At 40.9% G+C, this 19,428-nt stretch overlaps 1 protein-coding gene and 1 pseudogene across 1 annotated transcript; one reads left to right on the forward strand and one right to left on the reverse strand.

The window, feature by feature from the left end:
- Positions 1-4,093: 4,093 nt before the first annotated feature.
- On the forward strand, positions 4,094-4,406 carry LOC112839130 (small ribosomal subunit protein uS14-like). The gene has a single exon (XM_073885554.1). The coding sequence runs from the start codon at positions 4,107-4,109 to the stop codon at positions 4,275-4,277; it is 171 nt and encodes a 56-aa protein (XP_073741655.1). The 5' UTR covers positions 4,094-4,106; the 3' UTR covers positions 4,278-4,406.
- Positions 4,407-16,868: 12,462 nt separating this feature from the next.
- On the reverse strand, positions 16,869-18,780 carry LOC112839129 (SWI/SNF-related matrix-associated actin-dependent regulator of chromatin subfamily E member 1 pseudogene; annotated as a pseudogene).
- Between the last annotated feature and the right edge of the window lie 648 nt (positions 18,781-19,428).

Consider the following 19,428-nt stretch of genomic DNA (forward strand, 5'->3'; position numbering starts at 1 on the left):
AAAAGGACCTCGATGACATATACAGGGTCAACCCTGGACAAAATCATGAAATATTAAAGCTTTTAGAAGCATTAGGGCTTCCTTTTCCCTATTTACCCTGCATAACCAACATGTATTTATGGATAATTTATTATGTACCTGGCCCTTGATTAGGATCTTTAAATATTAGTTTCCTATGGCTGCAATAACAAATCACCACTGATTTAGTGGCTTCAGATAACACAAATTTATTATCCTACGCTTCTGGAGATTATAAACCTGACGTTCTCACGGGGCTAAACTCAAGGTGTCAACAGGGCTGTGTTTCTTTCTAGAGGCTCTAGATGAGAATCTATTTCCTTGCCTTTTCCAGCTTCTGGAGACTGCCTATATTCCTTGGCTCAGGGCCACTTCCTCCCCTTCAAAGACAGCAACGGTGGATCAAGTTCTTTACATCCCTCTGACCTTCTCCTTTGCCTCTTCTCCCATGTTTAAGTGTCCTTCTGACGACACTTGGACCCAGGCAGATAATTCAGGCTAATTTCCCTATTTTAAGGCAGTTCATTTATAGCCTTAATTCCATCTGTCATCTTAATTCCCCTTTGCCATTTTCCCATCCTGAGGTCCATAATCAACCACAAAGTCCATTCTGACATACAAGGTAACAGATTCACAGATTCCTGGGATCTGGGTGTGGGCATCTTGTGGGAGGAGGGCATTATTCTGCCTATCACAACTATATTATTTCATTAAATTCCCACTGCCTTATTATTATGAATATTTCCAGGACTCTAGGACTAGGTTGTAGATAATGAAAGTAAAACTTAGGGAAGCTGAATTCAATGAACCCAGGGGGATATTTTGAACTTGAGGCTTTCTCAGCACTTCTGGGGCATTGATATTTGTCTACTTTGCTTACTGTAGGGAGAGCTTGGGTCCCAGGCAAGGCTTGGAGGGCAGGGGTGACAAGATTTTGAGAGTGTTGCTATCTCAGAGTAAAGTGGGATGGTGCCATGCTGCACTTGTCCTGGGAGCCATCCACTTGCAGGATCAAAAGACACACTGACCACATCCACTCAAAATGAGCTCTCACTCAATACAATGTTAAGTGTATTTTTAAAATGAAGAAAAAAGCTAAAATGCTGGTATAAATTGTATATCAAATATGTATGTATACGGAGATCAGATGTGCTCATTTTGGAAATTCAGAAGTATCAGGCACATTCAGTGGGAGCTTGTTTTTGAAAAGCTATGGTCTTATTTTATTTATTTATTTATTTATTTATTTATTTATTTATTTATTTGAGAGCGAGAGAGCATAAGTTGGGGGAAGGGGCAGAGGGAGAAGCAGACTCCTCACTGAGCAGGAGACCGATGCGGGACTCCATCCCGGGACCCTGAGATCATGACCCAAGCCGAAGGCGGATGGTTAACTGACTGAGACACCCAGGTGCCCCAATTGTATACCAAATACGGGCACGGAGATCAGATGCGCTCATTTTGGAAATTCAGGAATATCAGGCACAGTCAGTGGGAGCTCATTTTTGAAAAGCTACGATATTATTTTAAAGCTACAAAACATGTTATTCTATGGTCCATCTGCTTGTTTTCTTGCCCTGGCCTCCTTCATCTGCTAAAAGTGTGACAAATCCAGCTGGGGGTCTTCTGGGTAGTGTTTGATTTCCTGGTTTGAGTCCTGGTTGTATAGATGTGTTCACCTGGTGAAAATTCATTGAGCCGCGCACTTATAATTTGTGTGCTTTTGGTATGTACGCTACACTAACAAATTTAAAAAGACACTACATACAGAGAGTGAGGGTGAGGGAATGGCCTCGATGGAGGAAGCAGGATTGCTGGGTAACAGAGGGCAACTTATCCTGAAGCTGATGCTCTAGGGCCCCTCACCCCTGGGTTCCAGTGACTGTGAGAAGCTGCTGAGGAGCAGTTGAGTGTTCTAGGAGGGGAAGGGAAGTCAGACTCCAATCAGGAATTGCCTATAGAGAAAAAGGAGAGAAGGAACTGATTTTGGAAGGACTCAGTGATTCCATTTTTTATTCAGGATATCTACTCACTTTTTGGTTTTTAAAAAGCAAACAAATAAAAACAAATGAGCCATGAACTTAGCCTTGCAGAAGTCACAGCACTAGGGTGGATGCAGCCCTGCCCAGAGGAACAGGAAAGACCTCACTCAAATCGCCACCGAGTAGGAGAGAGGGACGCTTTGAACTGCTGCTGTATTGATTTCCAAACAGAAAAGTTTCACAAAGTCCTGGGGGGCTCTTGTGCCTCTTAGTGTCTTTGGAATCCCTGCCTTCACAGAACTTACTTTCTAAAGTGGGGGTGGAGAGAGACTGACAGAAACAAAAACAAGCCCCACATAGAGTAATTAGAAGGGGACAAGTGCTATGGAGAAGAATAAACCAGGGGACGGGGAAGTGGTGATGAGGATAAGGTGTGATGTTTAAATAAAGTAAACAGGGATGTCCTCACTGAAAGATGGCATTGAAGCAAACATCTGAAAAAAAATCAGAATCCTGGGGTCACCTGTGGAAACGCATCAAGGGAAGAGGAACAGCATGTGCAAAGGCCCAGAGGTGACAGACTGCAAAGGGTCAGTGTGGCTGGGGCAGAGCTGAGTGAGGAGTGAGTGGCAGGAAAAGTGTTCATGGGGAGGGGCAGAACTTGCAGGTGTCCTAAGCCACTGCAAGGAGTTTGACTTTTACTCTTAGCGATTTGGGGAGGATTTGATCACAGGAGTGATACAATCTGAGTTAGACTGTAACTAGATCCTTCTGGTACTGTACTGAGAAGAGACAATTTGAGGGTTGGTGTAGAAGCAAGGCAAAGAGCTAGGACCCTAAGAAACGTTCCATGTAAAGATAGGAGCGCTGCTGGGGGTAAGAATGGATATGCTGAGAAGGGGTCAGATTCTGTTCACACTTCCAAGGCAGAGCAATAGGACTTCCTTACAGATTGGATGTAGGTTAAAAGAGAAGGAGAAGAGTCAAGAATGATTCTAATTGTTTTGGACTGAACAGTGAAGACATATAGTAGCCTCTAACAGACACAGGAACACTCCAAAGCACCAATAAAGAAAGTGAAAACACAGACTACAGAATGGAAGAGAATATTCACAACTTAAATCTAGTAATGGTCTAGTACCCAGAATATATAAAGAACTCTTATAATTCATCAGTAAAAAGATAAGTAGCACAATTAAAAAATGGACAAAGGATTTGAATAGGCATTTTTCAGAGAAATTATACAAATGGCCAACAAGTGCATGGAAAGGTGCTCATCATTAATCATTAGAAACATGGAAATCAAAACCAAATGAGGTAATATTTCATACTCAGTACAATGGCTACAATAGAAAAGATTGACAGTAAACAAGAATGTGGAGAAATTGGAACCCCCATACACTGCTGACAGGGATGTAAAATTGTGCATCTACTTGGGGAAACAGTTTGGGAGTTCCTCAAAAAGTTACACACAGAGTTGCCATATGACCCAGGAATTTGACTCCATGGTATACATTCAAGGGAGTTGAAAACTATGTTCACTCAAAAATATGTACATGAGTGTTCATAGCAGCATGATTTATGACAGTAAAAAGTGGAAAGAACTCAAATATTCATCAGCTGGTGAATGGTTAAACAAAATGTGGTCTATCCACACAGTGGAATATTACTTGGCCATAAAAAAACTCAGTACTACCGATACATACTGGATGGATGAACCTTGAAAATGTTATGCGGAGTGAGAGAAGGTAGTCACAAAAGATCACGTATTGTACGATTCCATTTAAGTACAATGTTCAGAAGAGGTAAATCCATGGAGATGGAAGGTAGGTTACAAGTTACCAGGGGCTTGGGGAAAGGGAAATGCAGTCACTGTTGGTGGGTACAAAGTTTCTTTTTAGGGTGAGAAAAAGGTTCTGATTAGTGTATAGTGATGGTTACAAACACACTAAAAACCACTGGATTGTATACCTTAAAAGGGTACATTATACCATAGGTGAATTATATCTCAATTTAAAAAAGAAAATAAAAGAATGAAGGTCTTTGAGAGTTAAGTTACTCTTAAAATCTATGAGCCTTTTGCCTCATTGCATCCGAGAGAGCAAGATGGGTCACCAGCAGCTGTACTGGAGCCATCCGAGGAAATTTGGCCAGGGTTCTCGTTCTTGCCGCGTCTGCTCAAACCGGCACGGTCTGGTCCAGAAATACGGCCTCAGTCCGTGCCGCCCGTGTTTCCGTCAGTACGCGAAGGATATAGGCTTCATTAAGTTGGATTAAGTGAACTTCCTTGAATTGGTCATCCAAGATAACCTGCGTTAACTGCAGATAACCAGGGTACCTACTTTAATGTCAACTCATTGTACATAAAATAAAAAATACTCCAATTATGAGTGCTTTAAAAAAAAATCTATGAGCAAGACAGCAAGACATACATGTCTTATTTATATACCATAGTCATGGTAATAAAAACAGTACAGTCTGGCACCAAAGTAGACCAGTAAAACAGAAAACAGAGGTCAGAGGCAGATCCATGTGTATAGGGGCATTTACTAGTCAAGTGGCATCACAAATCAATGGAGAAAGAACAGATTATTTGGTAGCTAGTGTTAGGAAAATGGACTACTGTCAGATGCAAATAAACCTGAATTACTAGCTAGCGCCAGACAGATGGACTCCAAATGGATTGAAGACCTAAAGTTACTTGAAAATGTAGAGGAATAATTTTGTGACTTTCAATGGGGAAAATTCTTTTTTTTTAATTTAAATTCAATTAGCCAACATAGAGTACATCATTAGTTTGAGATGTAGAGTTCAATAATTCATCAGTTGTATATGACACCCAGTGCTCATCACATCACGGGCCCTCCTTCATGCCCATCACCCAGTTACCCTGCCCCCCACCCCTTTCCCCTCCAGCAACCCTCAGTTTGTTCCCTGTAGTTAAGAGTCTCTCATGGTTTGTCTCCCTCTCCGACTTCTTCTCATTCAGTTTTCCCTCCAATGGGGAAAATTCTTAAATGAAACCTCAAACAATAAAAGCTCAAACTTGACGAGTTCAATTACATGGAACTTAAAAATGTTGTGAAATGTGAAGAACATTGTGGATAAAATTATAGACTCACAGAATGGAAAAGTGATCTGTAATGGCTAAAATCAACAAAAGATTAATATCTGAGAATACAAGAGACATTTTCATATCAACCAAGAAAAAAGTAACAATTCCAATAAACAAGTCAACAAAGGATATAAAGAAGCAATCTATAGCAGAGGATAGTCACATACTTCTAAGGCTAATGTGACAGGTGATCAGAGGCATGACATACCACCTAATAAGGCAAAATTAGAAAGCTAGAAGTGACAAAGGTTGACAGGGATGTGGGGATATCTGAATCCTCATGCACTGCTGGGGGAAATGTAGACTGGTGCTGTCATTCCACAGAGTGACCAAGCACTTATACCTACCCTATAATCCAGAAATCCTGTTGCAGGAGTACTATCAAAGAAATCCTCACATGGGTCCATAAGGAGAAGTATTTGAGTCTAATTGCAATATTGTTTTTGGCAACAGGAAGCTACAGGGAATCTTGCTATGTATCACTTGGGAGAGTAGATAAATCAAATGTATATACTTTCTAAAATTCATACGCCCCTATGTGTGCACACATACATGCATGCCACATATAAATGCTCACTAACCTGAGGAATAACTAAATCTTTGTTTCTGCAAATCTGATTTGCCTGAGCTTATTCTTAGTTCTAACCATAGAGAACCTCATACTTTTCTTGAGTCCCCACTTACCTACCCCACACAAAACTCATCATACCAGGTTGGGATAACATCATTTCTAAAACCTACACTCTCCTAACCCACTCGGGCCAAATATCTATGTTTTTGCTTTTTTCCACATTCTGAATTCCGAGTGCAGGCCTAAACTGCTTCTCCTGGTTCTCCTGCAAACCCTGAAGACACACTTCATTCTTGTCTGTTTTCCTTCCAGGAGACTAGATCTTCTTTTAAATCTGAGCCTAAGCAGGATCTCTGGTTCTACTAACAGATTCCGCTCGATGGCTGTCCACTTAAACTTTGGAGCATCAGCCATCTGGAACCCTGCCTCCTTTCTTTCCATGTGAACCCTTTGTAATTCAGCTAAGACCTCTTGTGAGCTCTTGACTTTGATTGGGATAAGAGCTTGTTGAGTTCTGTTAGACCTTGAATTTCCCCTCGTACAATGAAGCCTCACTGGCACCTGGGCACATTCTTTAGTGTCCTGCCATAGGTAGGTCACCTGTTGTCGGGTCCTGGCCATGCCTATCTGCCTTTTTTCTCTTACTTGAAGAGTAGACCACAATGCCCAATGCAGGAGGCTGAATAATGGTCCCAGAGCTGAGTCCTTCTAGTTCTCCTCCTCCTCCCTGGGACCTGTGAATGTTGCTTTCTATGGCAAAAGGGCCTTCGAAGATGTGATTAGTTGGCAGATCTTTAAAAGAGGGAGATTATCCCAGATTACCCAATGGGCCCAATGTAATCACAACAGTCCTTAAAGAGCAATGATGAGGAGCTGGAGTTAGAGCAAGAGGAGAAGGTGAGCTGAAGTGGAAACAGAGACTGGAGTGATCTGCTTTGATGTTCAGGAAGGGGCCACAAGCCAAGGAGTGTAGGTGGCTGCTAGAAGCTGGAAAATGCAAGAAAACATCAGAGCCTTCAGAAGGAACCAGCCTGTTGACACCTTGACTTTAACCCAGTGACACTGATTCTGGAGTTCTGACCTCCAGAACTGTAAGAGAATAAATTTGCCTTAATTTAAGGCACCACATTTGTGGTAACTTGTAACAAAGCCATAGGAAACAAATAAACACTTTGGACCTATGATATGGGAAGACCTCCTACTCATAAAACCCAGTGGTCTTTTCCCTTTTCCCCTTCCTTCTTAGCCTCCCTTGGGAGGCTGCCAGATGTAGCCACAGGAAAAATATGGGTTTTGAGGGGGAAAATCCAGATCAGTTTCTAATTAGTGTTTCTATGCAAGAACTCTTTTTTGTCATTTCTCAGAAAATTTATGTTTTTCTACATCCCGAGGAAAAAAATCAGCTGAGAAACTGGGGGAAAGGGGAAAACGTAATTCTCTAGGCAAAAATGAAAGCTTAGCAATCAACATAGAAGGGGAATATTTATGATCTAATCAGTCAGTCTTACTTGTAGCTGTTTATAAGTGTGTGCTTCTGGCTCTACCTGCTGCTAATCGTGAGTCATTCTGGCACATAAAATAAATATTAATAAGTTTATACACATTGTATGCTTTGTTTAAATCCTGTGGATGATGTTTTGAGAAATAACAAGATGTAGAGGCAAAGAAATCCTTAAATTGGCAATTTCTACACAAGATGTTTTTGTAGTTCTGTTAATCTTGTTAGGAGCTCTAAATATTACATTATTTGAATACTAACCAACTCTGCTGGCTTTTTCCAATGTTTGAACATTTGCCATACCCTATAAATACTACTAAACTTAATATTTCATATTTACTAAACACAACATTTTAGATATCCATAATAATGAGTAAAGTCATAAAGAATGCTGGAAGTATTCTGAAGAATAAGTTACAATTTGGGGGAATTCGTGAGAAATTTTGTAAGTGATGATATTTCATTCCTGAACCCCCTAATTAGTATCTATTAGGAATTTAGAAGCACTTTTCAAATGTCTGCTCTGTCATTTTCCTAGTTGCACAATCTTGGGCAAATTATTATTTTAAGCTTAAATGTCTTCATCAATCAAAGGGGACAATAATACCACATAAATTTGCTATAAGGATTCAATAAGATTTTATATGAAAGGTACCTGAGACATAATAAGTCTTCAAAAAAGTTCAAGACAACATGGGGTAAATTTTCATAATTTTGGATTTGGCTACAGACTCTGAGATATGACACCAAAAACACAAGCAACAAAAGATGAAGTAGATCAATTGGACTTCAGCAAAATTAAAAACTTTTGTGCATCAAAGGACATTATCAAGAAAGTGAAAAGACAACTAACAGATTGGAGAAAATATTTGCAAAGTATATATCTGGTACATACCTGATCATATTTCCAGAATATATAAAGAGATCCTAAATCTCAACAACAAAAACACAATGCAATTTCGAAAAGGCAAAAGACTCGAATAGATGTATCTACAAAGAAGATAACAAATAACCAATAAGTACATGAAAAGATGCTCAGCATCTTTAGTCATTAGGGAAATGTGAATGAAAACCACGACGAGATTTACATCCTCTAAGATGGCAACAATAATAATAATGATAATGATAATAATAATAATTAAAAAATGGAAAATGGTAAGTGTTGGCCCGGATGTGGAGAAACTAAAACCCTCACATTGCTGGTAGGAATGTAAAATGGTACAACTACTGTGGAAAACAGTTTGATGGTTCTTAAAAAAAGGTAAACATAGAATTCCCAAATGACCCAGCAATTCCGCTCCTAGGTGTATACCCCAAACAACTGAAAGTAGGGACTCGAACAGGCACTTGTATGATAATATTCATTGCAACATCATATTCAATAGGTAGAATGTGGAAGGAACCTAAGTGTCCATCAGCAGGTGAGTGGATAAACAAAGTACGGCATATCCATATGATGGAATATTATTTCATCATAAAAAGAAATAGATGAAGAGGACAAAAGAGATCAAGGGGATCCAGAGCACACTTATCATGATGAGTACTGAGAAACGCAGAGTCATTGAATCATGATACTGTACCCCTGAAATTAATATCACACGGTATATTAATTATATTTCAATTTAAAAAAAAAGACCGAAGTTCTTACACCTGCTACAACTCGGATGAACCTTGAAAACATATGCTGAGTGAAATAAGCCAGAGACAAAAAGACAAAGATCGTATAACGAATGATATGAAGTATCTAGAATGGGCAAGTCAACGAGACAGAAGGAGGTCTGGAGGTTGCCCAGGCTGTGGCAGGCATGGGGAGTCATTGCGTGATGGCCATGGAGTTTCTGGTGGTGGAAGAAGCGTGATGAGGAAGTGAGGACAGCAGCACATACTGTGAATGTCGTTATGCCTCTGCATCGGTCACCTAAAAATGGTGAAAATGGCAAATTTTATATGAAATATATTTCACCCCACCCCCCAAATGCTCATCCTCATGGGGCTTCCTCGTGAGATTGGGCTTGAGGAAACGTTTCATTGGCTGGAAGACTGAGAAGCCACTCCCCGCCCCCAGGGGTGCTGTCCCTGGAGGACTGAGTGTCCACTATCTTCACCAAGACCATGAGCCCCAGGTGCGGAGCCTGGCAAGGGGATGTGTGGCTCCCTGAATGGCTGACTGTCCTCTTAGCTTTTCCTCGCAATGGATTCATTGCAACAGGAGACCCTGCGCCAGCCTATCTGTCACCATAAAGCATGAACACGAGGCAGGGCCTACTGCGGAGTTAACCTTATCTGAAAGGCATTATGTGATCAAGGGAGATTTGGCAAGCTTTCGCGTGCTCGGCTCCACAGAGGAGGCTGAAGGGCTGATTTTCGCTTCTCCAGCTCATTTTGACTCAGCCAAATGAAGGAATAGCAAACACAATGTCAGTGTGATGACTGAAAGGACACAAACCAGACACAGGCTTGCTAAGTTAAGTACATTCAAAGGAGAAATATTTATATTTTACATTTTAAATAGTCCCCGAGGGAAGCACAATATGTTTTTCATCTCGCTTGTGTTTAAGAACTTATCGTACTTGAAAAGCAAAGGAGGTCCCCCGCAAGCTATGGATTCAAATGACAGTGATTGTCTTATCATGCAGATCAAAATAACAGACTTGGAATACAAACGAGGATTTCTGTGTGAACACATGCAATATAGGTTATGCAGAAGAAAAGGTAAAAATGATTGGACGAACAAGGAGCATACATTCTGCCACACTAGACCCAGGCAGCTAGGAGGTAAACATGTCCCCACACTTCTCCTGGAACACAAATGCACATTTGTAGGAATGTGTTTCCTGAGACTTTGAGCAAAGGATATAGAGATTCGTGCGAAAGGGGAATTGGGAACATTCTAGAAAAACTCAGAGAAGGGGACAAAAAGGCATATGATTTCTGATCTGGCTTGACCCGCAAGATATGGTGTGGATGGAAAAGGTGCTGTTTTAAAACTGTAAGTCTCTTGAGAGAGGGGTGACTTTTCATGGTCCCTATGTGAGCAGAAAGAGTAAAAGAAACATTATGGTTGAGTTGTTTTCTGAGAGACAAAGGACCACCCAAGCAGATGAAGATACAGAGAGAACTCGATGTTAGGGGCTTGGAAGGAATCATTATCTAAGGAAATGAGGGAAAGAGGCAACATGGAAGACAACTCCACCAGTTTATGGAAGATAACCCTCATGTCCATCATGGGGTACAACCTTCTACTCTGTGGGAAATACCAGTACTCTTTGCTGTGACACTTCACTGTGAGGGATGCAGAAACTGGCTTGCCAGGATTTGGGTCCCAGCTTCACCTCCTGCTAGTTGTGTGACTTGGGCCAAGTCACACACTCTGTGAGTCAATATCCCTAACTGATAAATGAGGCAAATAATAGTATTTATCTTTTTTTGTTTTAATAAACACACAGCTCATTAGATGCCAGTTACGATGCTAACTACTTCCAGTATTTACTCCTTGATTTTCATAATGAACTTTAGGTAGTAAAGGTCGTTGTGAGGGTTAAATGAGATAATACAGGTCATTATTTATAAAACAGTGCCCAAAATATAGAAAGTGCTTGGCAAATTGTGCTAGTGTTAATATTCCTATTGCTTTTGAATGAACTCAATTTAATCTGTACTCATTTTCTTATAACTGGGCTGATCAAAATATTCCTAAGAGAAGTAACAATACAATGATAGCTATCATTTATGGACGGCTTATTATATGCTGGGAACTATGTTACGTTGCTTACACATGTCATAGCAGCCCTGCAAGGCAGAAAGTGCTGCATCTGCCTCAGATGGGAATGGAGGTTCAGAGTGGTTAAGGAATTTGCTCAAGTTAACACAACAAATAGTGTCAGAGGCAGGCTTCAGAGCCCATGCTCTTTCAATATGTCAGGCTACGGAAGCCAGAACTAATAAACAAATTTCACAATCACTGGACAGACCATAGAAAGAAGTAAATTCATTTGAACTGTCGAATGATACCCATATGTGGCATGTATATTGTCTAAACATCAGTGAACTCACGTAGGAATAACTACGTCCAAGTAGTAGATACCCTCACCGTGCCTGGTACACATTGGTGCCTCACAAATGAAGGTGGTGGTCCTAGGGCTGGCAGTGGTACAGGGTGGGGTGGGGGGAGGAACAGCTATTCCCATTATGTGATAGGATGCAGATGTAGAATGATTCCCCCAAACCTCTCAGTCTTTCAGTTAGAGGGTGACATCAATAATATTGTTAATCCTTTTGTAAGGAAAGATCTTGGTGAAGAAAGAGACAGTGGAGGTCCTGGAAGGAAGACCACAGCAGAACACAGCTTCAAATCAGACAGGCAGTGTGGAGGACAGAGGACCAGTCAGGGGGGCTGGGTTCTAAGCTCAGCTCTGCAACACCTTGGCCAGGATCCGTGTGACTCCCCAGCCTCCATTTTCTGGATTTCTGAATCCTCTGATGAGCCAATAGTAGAGTGAGACTTGGAGGTGGTGTGGAAATTCAAACACGCTGGTCTAACCCTGAGATGCAATGACCCATCCATTATCCCGGTCAGAGCCTCCAACCCCAGCCCACCCGACTCTGCTGCCTTGATTCTTTGATTCTTCGATGCTAAATGGAAAGAAGGCTTCTGGAATTAGGACTGAGCCTGTGGCACCCCTTCCAGCATTGTGTCTGGACAGCTTTCCCTCCCCCACTCCTTGTCCCCAACACTAAACCAGTTTCTCCAAACCTCTTCCCATAGCTCTCGTTCCTTTGCTGCCGATCCTTTGTCGTCCAGAACCTATGTTTCCCCAACATAGTTCTGGTCACGCCACATTGTACTAGCCTCGTGGTATTTTAAGTCCCACCTTTGTAAAATAAAGGATTGAGCTGGAAGCCGTTAAAGTTTCCTTCCAGGCCAACCGTTCTCTGATTCTGTACATTAAGTTGTATATATTCATATTGCATGTCTATTTCAGAGAAGAATTCTATTTAACTTTTAAGGTACTGACTTATCAGATCAACAATAGTCTTGACTCAGGACATAATTAGACAATCAGACAAATATTATGACATGAGCTCAAATTTGAGTGTGTCTCTTCTTTAAATAAATTGTCCAGAATGAAATTATCTACTATTTGTTTAGATGTTTACGGTTTGCAAATACTCTCAAGTGCGCTTTCTCCTGTACTTCTTACACTAACCCTAAAAGATAGATGTCAACCCCTCACCAATTTCTTACAAACATCAGTGTACCCACGTAAGAATAACTATCTCAGGAAGAATGAAGGGGGGGAAATCGGAGGGGGAGACGAACCATGAGAGATGATGGACTCTGAAAAACAAACTGAGGGTTCTAGAGGGGGATGGGTTAGCCTGGTGATGGGTATTAAAGAGGGCACGTTCTTTATGGAGCACTGGGTGTTATATACAAACAATGAATCATGGAACACTACATCAAAAACTAATGATGTAATGTATGGTGATTAACATAACAATAAAAATTTAAAAAACAAAGAATAACTATCTCAGAGTCGTACTAAGGGTTAAAGGAGGTGATACTTACAGTACCTAGAACAGTGCCTTGTACACAGTCAGTGCTTAACCAATGAAGATGGTGGTCACGGTATGGCAGTGGTGTGAGGGGTGTTTTCGTTATGTCATATGATAGAGATATGGGACGCTCCCCCAACCCTCATCCCTAGAATCACTATCTTCAAAAAAAAAAAAGATACCTAAACAGAGATCCTGTCACGTGTTTTACCTATCTTTTCCCATATTAGTCAGAAAGGAAACTTCTGAACAGTGGTATGCCAACTGTTGAGTTCTGGAGCTAGCTATAGCCTCTGAGCTTGACAAAAGAATCTAGCATCACCTTTCCTGAAAACCAAAGTGTCTTAGTCTGTTTCGGCTGCTATAACAAAATACCTTAAACTGGGTAGCTCATACATACCAGAATTTTATTTCTCACAGTTCTGGAAGCTGTGAAATCTTAAATCAAGTCCCAGGCAGATTTAGTGTTTGGTGAAGGCCTGCTTCCTGATTCATAGATGGCTGTCTTCCTACTGTGTACTGACAGGGTGGAGGTGAGGGGAGCTCTCTGGGCTCCATTTCTTAGGACACTAACCCATTCATGAGAGTGTAATCACCTTCCAACGGCCACATCTACAAATACTACCCTTGGGGGTTAGAATTTCAACATATGAATTTTAGGGGGACACAAACAACATTTAGTCAATAGCACAAGGCAATTTTAACTACCTTGTGACACTATTAGAATAATAACTAAAAGATTTTTTAAAATAACTTACAATAATAAAACAAATAAAGGGGCATCTGGGTGGTATAGTCAGTTAAGCACCCAACTCTTGTTTTCTACTCAGGTCCTGATCTCAAGGTCATGAGGTCAAGCGCCACAATAAGCTCCACGATCAGCACAGAGTCTGCTTGGGAGTCTCTCTCCTTCTCCCTCTGCCCCTCCCACTCATGTTTTTTTTCTCTCTCTCATAAATAAATAAATCTTTAAAAAATAATAATAATTTACAAAAACACCAAACTAATACTTGTACAACTATGGGTAAATACTTTTAATATCCTAACTTGTGACCCCATCTAAAAGATTAGGCTGGCATTTCATTAGATTGGTCTCATCTTTTCTACTTATCAGGTTTCAGTTATGGAGGGTGATGTATAAATTTTATCCCAGGAGAAGAATTTAAGAGATAATCATAATCTCTTGATAATCAAAGCTTCCTAAAACCCTTTCATTAAAACAACATTGAGAAAAGAATTATATACCATTATAAAAAAATAAAAAATTCGTAAAAGTAATTCTTTGTAGCCTAAAGATTTGCACAACTCCACCAGGGATTAACATTTGTCACCATAAATACTTACGTAAAACACATGTTTTACGTTTCTAGACACATCTCAGCTAACTTATGAATCTATGAAGCAACCAGATAATCAGCTCATATGAAGCAAATGGGGATGATTTCTTCCTTTCAGTGCCTTTAGGTAAATTAGATCTGCTTCTTATTTATGAAGACAAAGCAATTTGGCATCTCTGTGAGGTTTTCTGTTTGTTTTCAAATAGACTTTGAAAACATTTTAAAAACTGAAATATTGGTTGAATTTTCAATTCAGTTGCCAAAGCACTTTAATTGAGTTATTCAGTTATTCATCAAATAGTTACTAAATGCCTTCTATGGGCCAGGTAAAGATGATGGTTCTGTAAATATCAGGATAAACAAAATGTAGTATCTATTCTCAAGAAGATTGCCTTCTGGTGGGAAAGAGTATTGTCTAAACAGTGATACACCAAAGCCATGATTACCATGATAGAGATTCAATGAAAGGAGAAAAGATGGTGATAGAATCCCACTGGGTTTGGTGAGACCTAGGAGGAAGAATGAGAGAAGAACTTCTGAAGGAATTCATGCCCAAGGCATGCCAGATAGAGGGGACCACGCTGCAAACTCATGGAGGTGAGAAACAACAATACTACGAGGAAAATATACAAGTAGTCTGATTTTGTTGGAACGTAAAACACAAAGAAAGAGGGACTGAAAACCCAACAGGAGAAGTAGAAAGACGACAAGTCACGGATTTGTTAAGTTAGTCCATGTTAAGTAACTCAGACATTTTCCTGAAAGCAATAGGGAGAAACAAAATATTTTGAATAAGGGAATGACGTGCTCTGATTTGTTTTTCAGACAGTTCATTTTAACAAATTTTTATTTAGCACCTGTGGGGTAGTATGCTAGGTTCTCAGAGTATAAACATGAATAAGAGGGATCGTTTTACCCTGGAAGAACTAAAAGTCTAGTGGAAAACACAGACAAGGAAAGAGTTAACTTCAAAATTTTTGGTAAGTGTTATGATAGTGACCTGGATATTTGAAAAAAGAACCCTCAGATATAGTTGGCAAACCTAAATAGCTCCAAAAATAGCTGGGAAAGTGATTCTCTTCCCTGAGTTCTACATACTATGAAGTTTGAGCCTTTGTAACACAAATATGTTGTCAATTTCCATTCCTTCCAACAAAATGCCTTTGCACGGCTGTCAGCTCCTATTCTTGGTGGTGGTGGTGGTTGGGGGTGCTTAGAGGTCATCTAGCTCCACATCGCCTTAATAATAGCCTTTCCCAACTGGGGAACCCCCCCCTCATTCCAAAGTAGCTTGTTCCACTGTTGGAAGCAGATGTGTAAGAAAGTGGATTCCCACACAGCACTTCGGAATGACCTCTTCTAGTGCTGTCTTTTGAGTTTCTTGTCTGAGGCAGTGTGTGTAATGGGGAAGACCCAAGACCATGGAATCACAGTAGCTCTGCCATTTATGAGCCGTGTGGTCTTCATTAAGCTACTTAAACTTTCTGATTCAAGTCCCTCATCTCCAAAATGGTTTAACATGGGACGTAAATGATGAGAGAAATATTATAGGTAAAGCAATAAGCAAGTGCCTTGTATAAAGAAGTTCAATAATTAATAGTTATTACTATTATTATTAAAGTATAATTCTGTTTATGCCCTCTGTCCTCACTTCATTTAAAAAAAAAAAAGGCAAAACTTACTTCCATGAACTCTAAGTGTTGGTCTCAGTATTGTACTCATTACCTGGGTTCGTCACACATAATACTATAACAGAATACTATCTCTCTTAAGCAGAAAAAATATGTAGACAATTTCTGACAACTATTCCTAATATTCATTTATTGTAACTGCTGATCTGGGTAACTTAGTATCCAAAGAGCATCGATCCTTTCCGAGTTGACCTGAGAGACAGGTATTTCTCTCTGCATTTTTTTGAAGGGCAATGCATTTAAAACTTAAGAGTTTTTTAATCCATAGTAAACACTTTAGGTGACCTTGCACATTTAACATTTTGCAATTGCTTATTCTATTGCTCCAAATCACAAGATAAATAAACACCTTCTGATTCAAGATGTGGATATAGAAGGATCCTCTTCCCACTGACAAATCTACAACTACAGAAGGGATAATTTCTTCTGAAAAGAAAGCCCTAAAACTAGCGGGGAGGGAACTCAAAATCCTAACCTTTTTCCTGAGGAACGAAGGTTTTGAACCTCACATCTGGCATCTCAACTTTAAGAGCTCTCCCTGAGAGATGAGCCCCCAAAACATCTAGTTTGGAAAGTTAATGGGACTTGCCCGCCCCCCGCCCGCCCCGCCCACAAGACTACAGAGAGCTAAGAAACAGTTCTTTTTTTTTTTTTCACTTTTTTCCACTTATTTATTACATTTGGACCTTTAAGAAACATATACCATCAGATATACCACTATTTAATAAAAATCTATTCTAGTTTTTGGGAAGCACACGTGTCACAAACTATCTTGCTTCTAGTCTCCAAGACTTTACTAAGAGTTTATCAAAAAGGTAGGCTCTGACCTATGGGATCCTGAGCCTTGAGGTTTTGAGTTTTGATTATTGAAGAAAATTTCACATGGACGAAACGAATTCCCAGCTGTTTTCCTCCCGGAATGGGCTCATCGTTTTGAAGTTGTCTAGTCCACTGCAAGAATATTCAATTCCTTAAGCTTTGTGACCTATTCTGTCTTTGGAAAACTTGGTAAAAAAGTAACTTTCTTTTTCTGTACAGTAAGGATGAATTTATCAGAACACACCCAATATGAATTACAACAAAAAGCAGTATACATAATGTGTATGTGCCATGTTCATTTTAATGCCTACTTCATAAGCTGGTAACTACTTGAACAATGGAGACTATTTCTGGATCAATACGATCCAAGCTTAGTTGTAGTCAATCCTTAACACAACTCTTGGTATCCGACACTGATTAAAAATAAAAAAGGGTAAATGAACAAATACATACTCACACATGATTACGTTTTCAAGAAACTACTCTTTGTGGAAGTATACAGGAAAGGGGACTTTCGGGAAGCTGTTGATAGGGACTGGGAGGTTTAAAGCTATGGCTTTGGTAAGCACCCCAGTGAGCTGTAGGAAGGCATTTGTAAGAGTAAATTGTGCAGCATCAAAGGATAACTCTCTAAAAGAGGTGGGCGTTTTCTCGATTAATTTAAATTCTGAGGCTTTCAGGAGTTGAGGGCTAGGAATAAGATCCAAAGAAAAGAACATCTTCACAAAGGCTTAAGAAAGGGGACGGTGCCATTTGGCTTGTGATGCTAAATGGTCCAAAAGCCTTTGGTGGTGCGATATGGACAAGAAAGATATTAATACACAAACCACATAACACCATTAAAACTCAAAAAACATTTTTTTTCATTTAAAAAAGTATTTAGAACACATAAGACAAGGCAACATTTATTCTTTCTTCTCGTCTTCCGGTGTGGGGTCTGTGGGTGGCTCCTCCACTGCGGCACTGTTGCTCTCGGAGCCGGTGTTACTGTCACTGGTCCCCTCCTCAGCCATACTGTCCACCCCCTCCTGCCTGCTCTCCTTGTCCTCAGGAGTAGACGTGCCTTCTTCACCATTCTGTTGGCTTTCCGTCGCTTCTTCAAGGTGTGTCTCCTCTGTCTCCATCGGGAGGCTCTCGTCCTTCTTCTCCTCGCTCTTACCAGCAGCTTGCTCTTCCTCAAGAACCATGCTGCTCTGACTGCGTTCGGCTTGCTCTGCGGCTTCTTTCTCTCTTTCCTCCTGCCTTTTTCGAGCCTGTTCCTCTGCCTGTGCAATTTCAGCGGCAATTTTTTCCATATCCACTTCTACTTTCAAACCGCACAACCTTTTAAGTTCATTGTTAAATGAATCTGTGCTTTCCAGGAATTTCCTCTTCTTTTCCTGGTGTCGCTCCTCTATTTGAAGAAGTTCAGCTTCTAGTTTTCGCTGATGAACCATTAAGGACTGGACCTGTTGTTTGAGGACCTGCATTCTAGCTGTTGTGACAACTGAACGGACGTCTGGCACCACACTCTCACTAAGGATTTCACTGATGAGGCGGTGGTTTCTCTGGAAACGGGCAGTGGCTGTATGCTTCATTGAAAAGCCATCATCATAATCGTCTGGATCTTCAGCAGGCTGAATGCTCATGTACGGTTCTCCTTTCTCCATGCGAGACTGTCTCTGTCGACTTTCTTCCTCTAAAGCAGCTTCTGCACGACTTTTTGCATTTATGTAAGCAAGGTATGCGGGGGAATTATGATAGGCCTTCATAGATTCATTGTACTCTATCTTTTCTGCTTCGTATTCATTTAAATATTCTTGTTTTTCTTCATCAGTGAGATCTCGCCACATGCCACCAATAATCTTGCCAATCTCCCACAACTTTAGGTCAGGGTTGGAAGCTTTTACTTGGTCCCAGACCTTTCTGCTGTACCTCATGTAGGGCATCAGCGGCTTATCTGGTGGCTTTGGGGGTTTTGGAATCGTAATACCAGAGGATGCCGTGACCCGGCTGTTGGTGCCCGGGTTCCCTCCCAGCCTGTAGTTGTTGTAGGCGAGATGACTGTATGGATTGTATCCCACAAACCCTGGTGTGCTGGGCATTTGTGTTGCAGGAGCTGGGGTGGGAGGTGGGGCATAAGATGGTGTTTTTGACATTTTGGAAGATTAAGTTCTCAGTTCCTTAAGAATGAATCTGAGACACCGCGGGCAGAAAAAGCCCTAAGAAACAGTTCTTAAATAGCTTACACAGAGCCTCACCCATGCCAGGGCCCAGGGCAGAGGAAGCTGAATGAAAAGTGCCCAGACTTTTTGTGAAAGAGACTTATTTGCTTATTTTAAAGCATCAGCCTGAGGGGCAGGCATCCAATTTAACCCACAGCTAGGGATCTAGTGAAATACTCTTCAAAGACAGAGGTTGACAGGCACGATCTTAGCACTCTCCCTCTGCCTCATTCCAGCACCATTATCTCCCAGAAAGGAGCTTCTGTATTTATCTGGCGCCCTGGTTTTTACAGCCGCTGCCCAGGACAAACCTCTAGATGGCCTGGCTCTGGTATCCAGTGTGGCTTATGCTGGTGGGTCCCCCAGGACTGAAACAAAGAGAGAAAGAGTTCTTACCCAGCTCCAATTCATGCACAGAGCACAGGAGAGAGGCAACAGGCTGAGGCAACCAGTCTTGCTATTCAAGAAGCCTCTTAGCTTGTCTTTGTAGCTGTGGCCTGAGGGCAGGCTTCCAATTAAACACACACAGAAGGATTGACACTAATCCTCTTCAGAGACTTCAGAATGTGAGTGGTATCATTGTGATCTCTCTCTGTTGTGCTCCAGAGCACTGGCATATGCCAGAAGGGAGCTTGTG

The sequence above is a fragment of the Callorhinus ursinus genome, unplaced genomic scaffold, assembly GCF_003265705.2.
Source record: "Callorhinus ursinus isolate GAN/ISIS: 27379988/994484 unplaced genomic scaffold, GSC_fseal_2.0 scaffold63, whole genome shotgun sequence".
Lineage (NCBI taxonomy): Eukaryota > Metazoa > Chordata > Mammalia > Carnivora > Otariidae > Callorhinus > Callorhinus ursinus.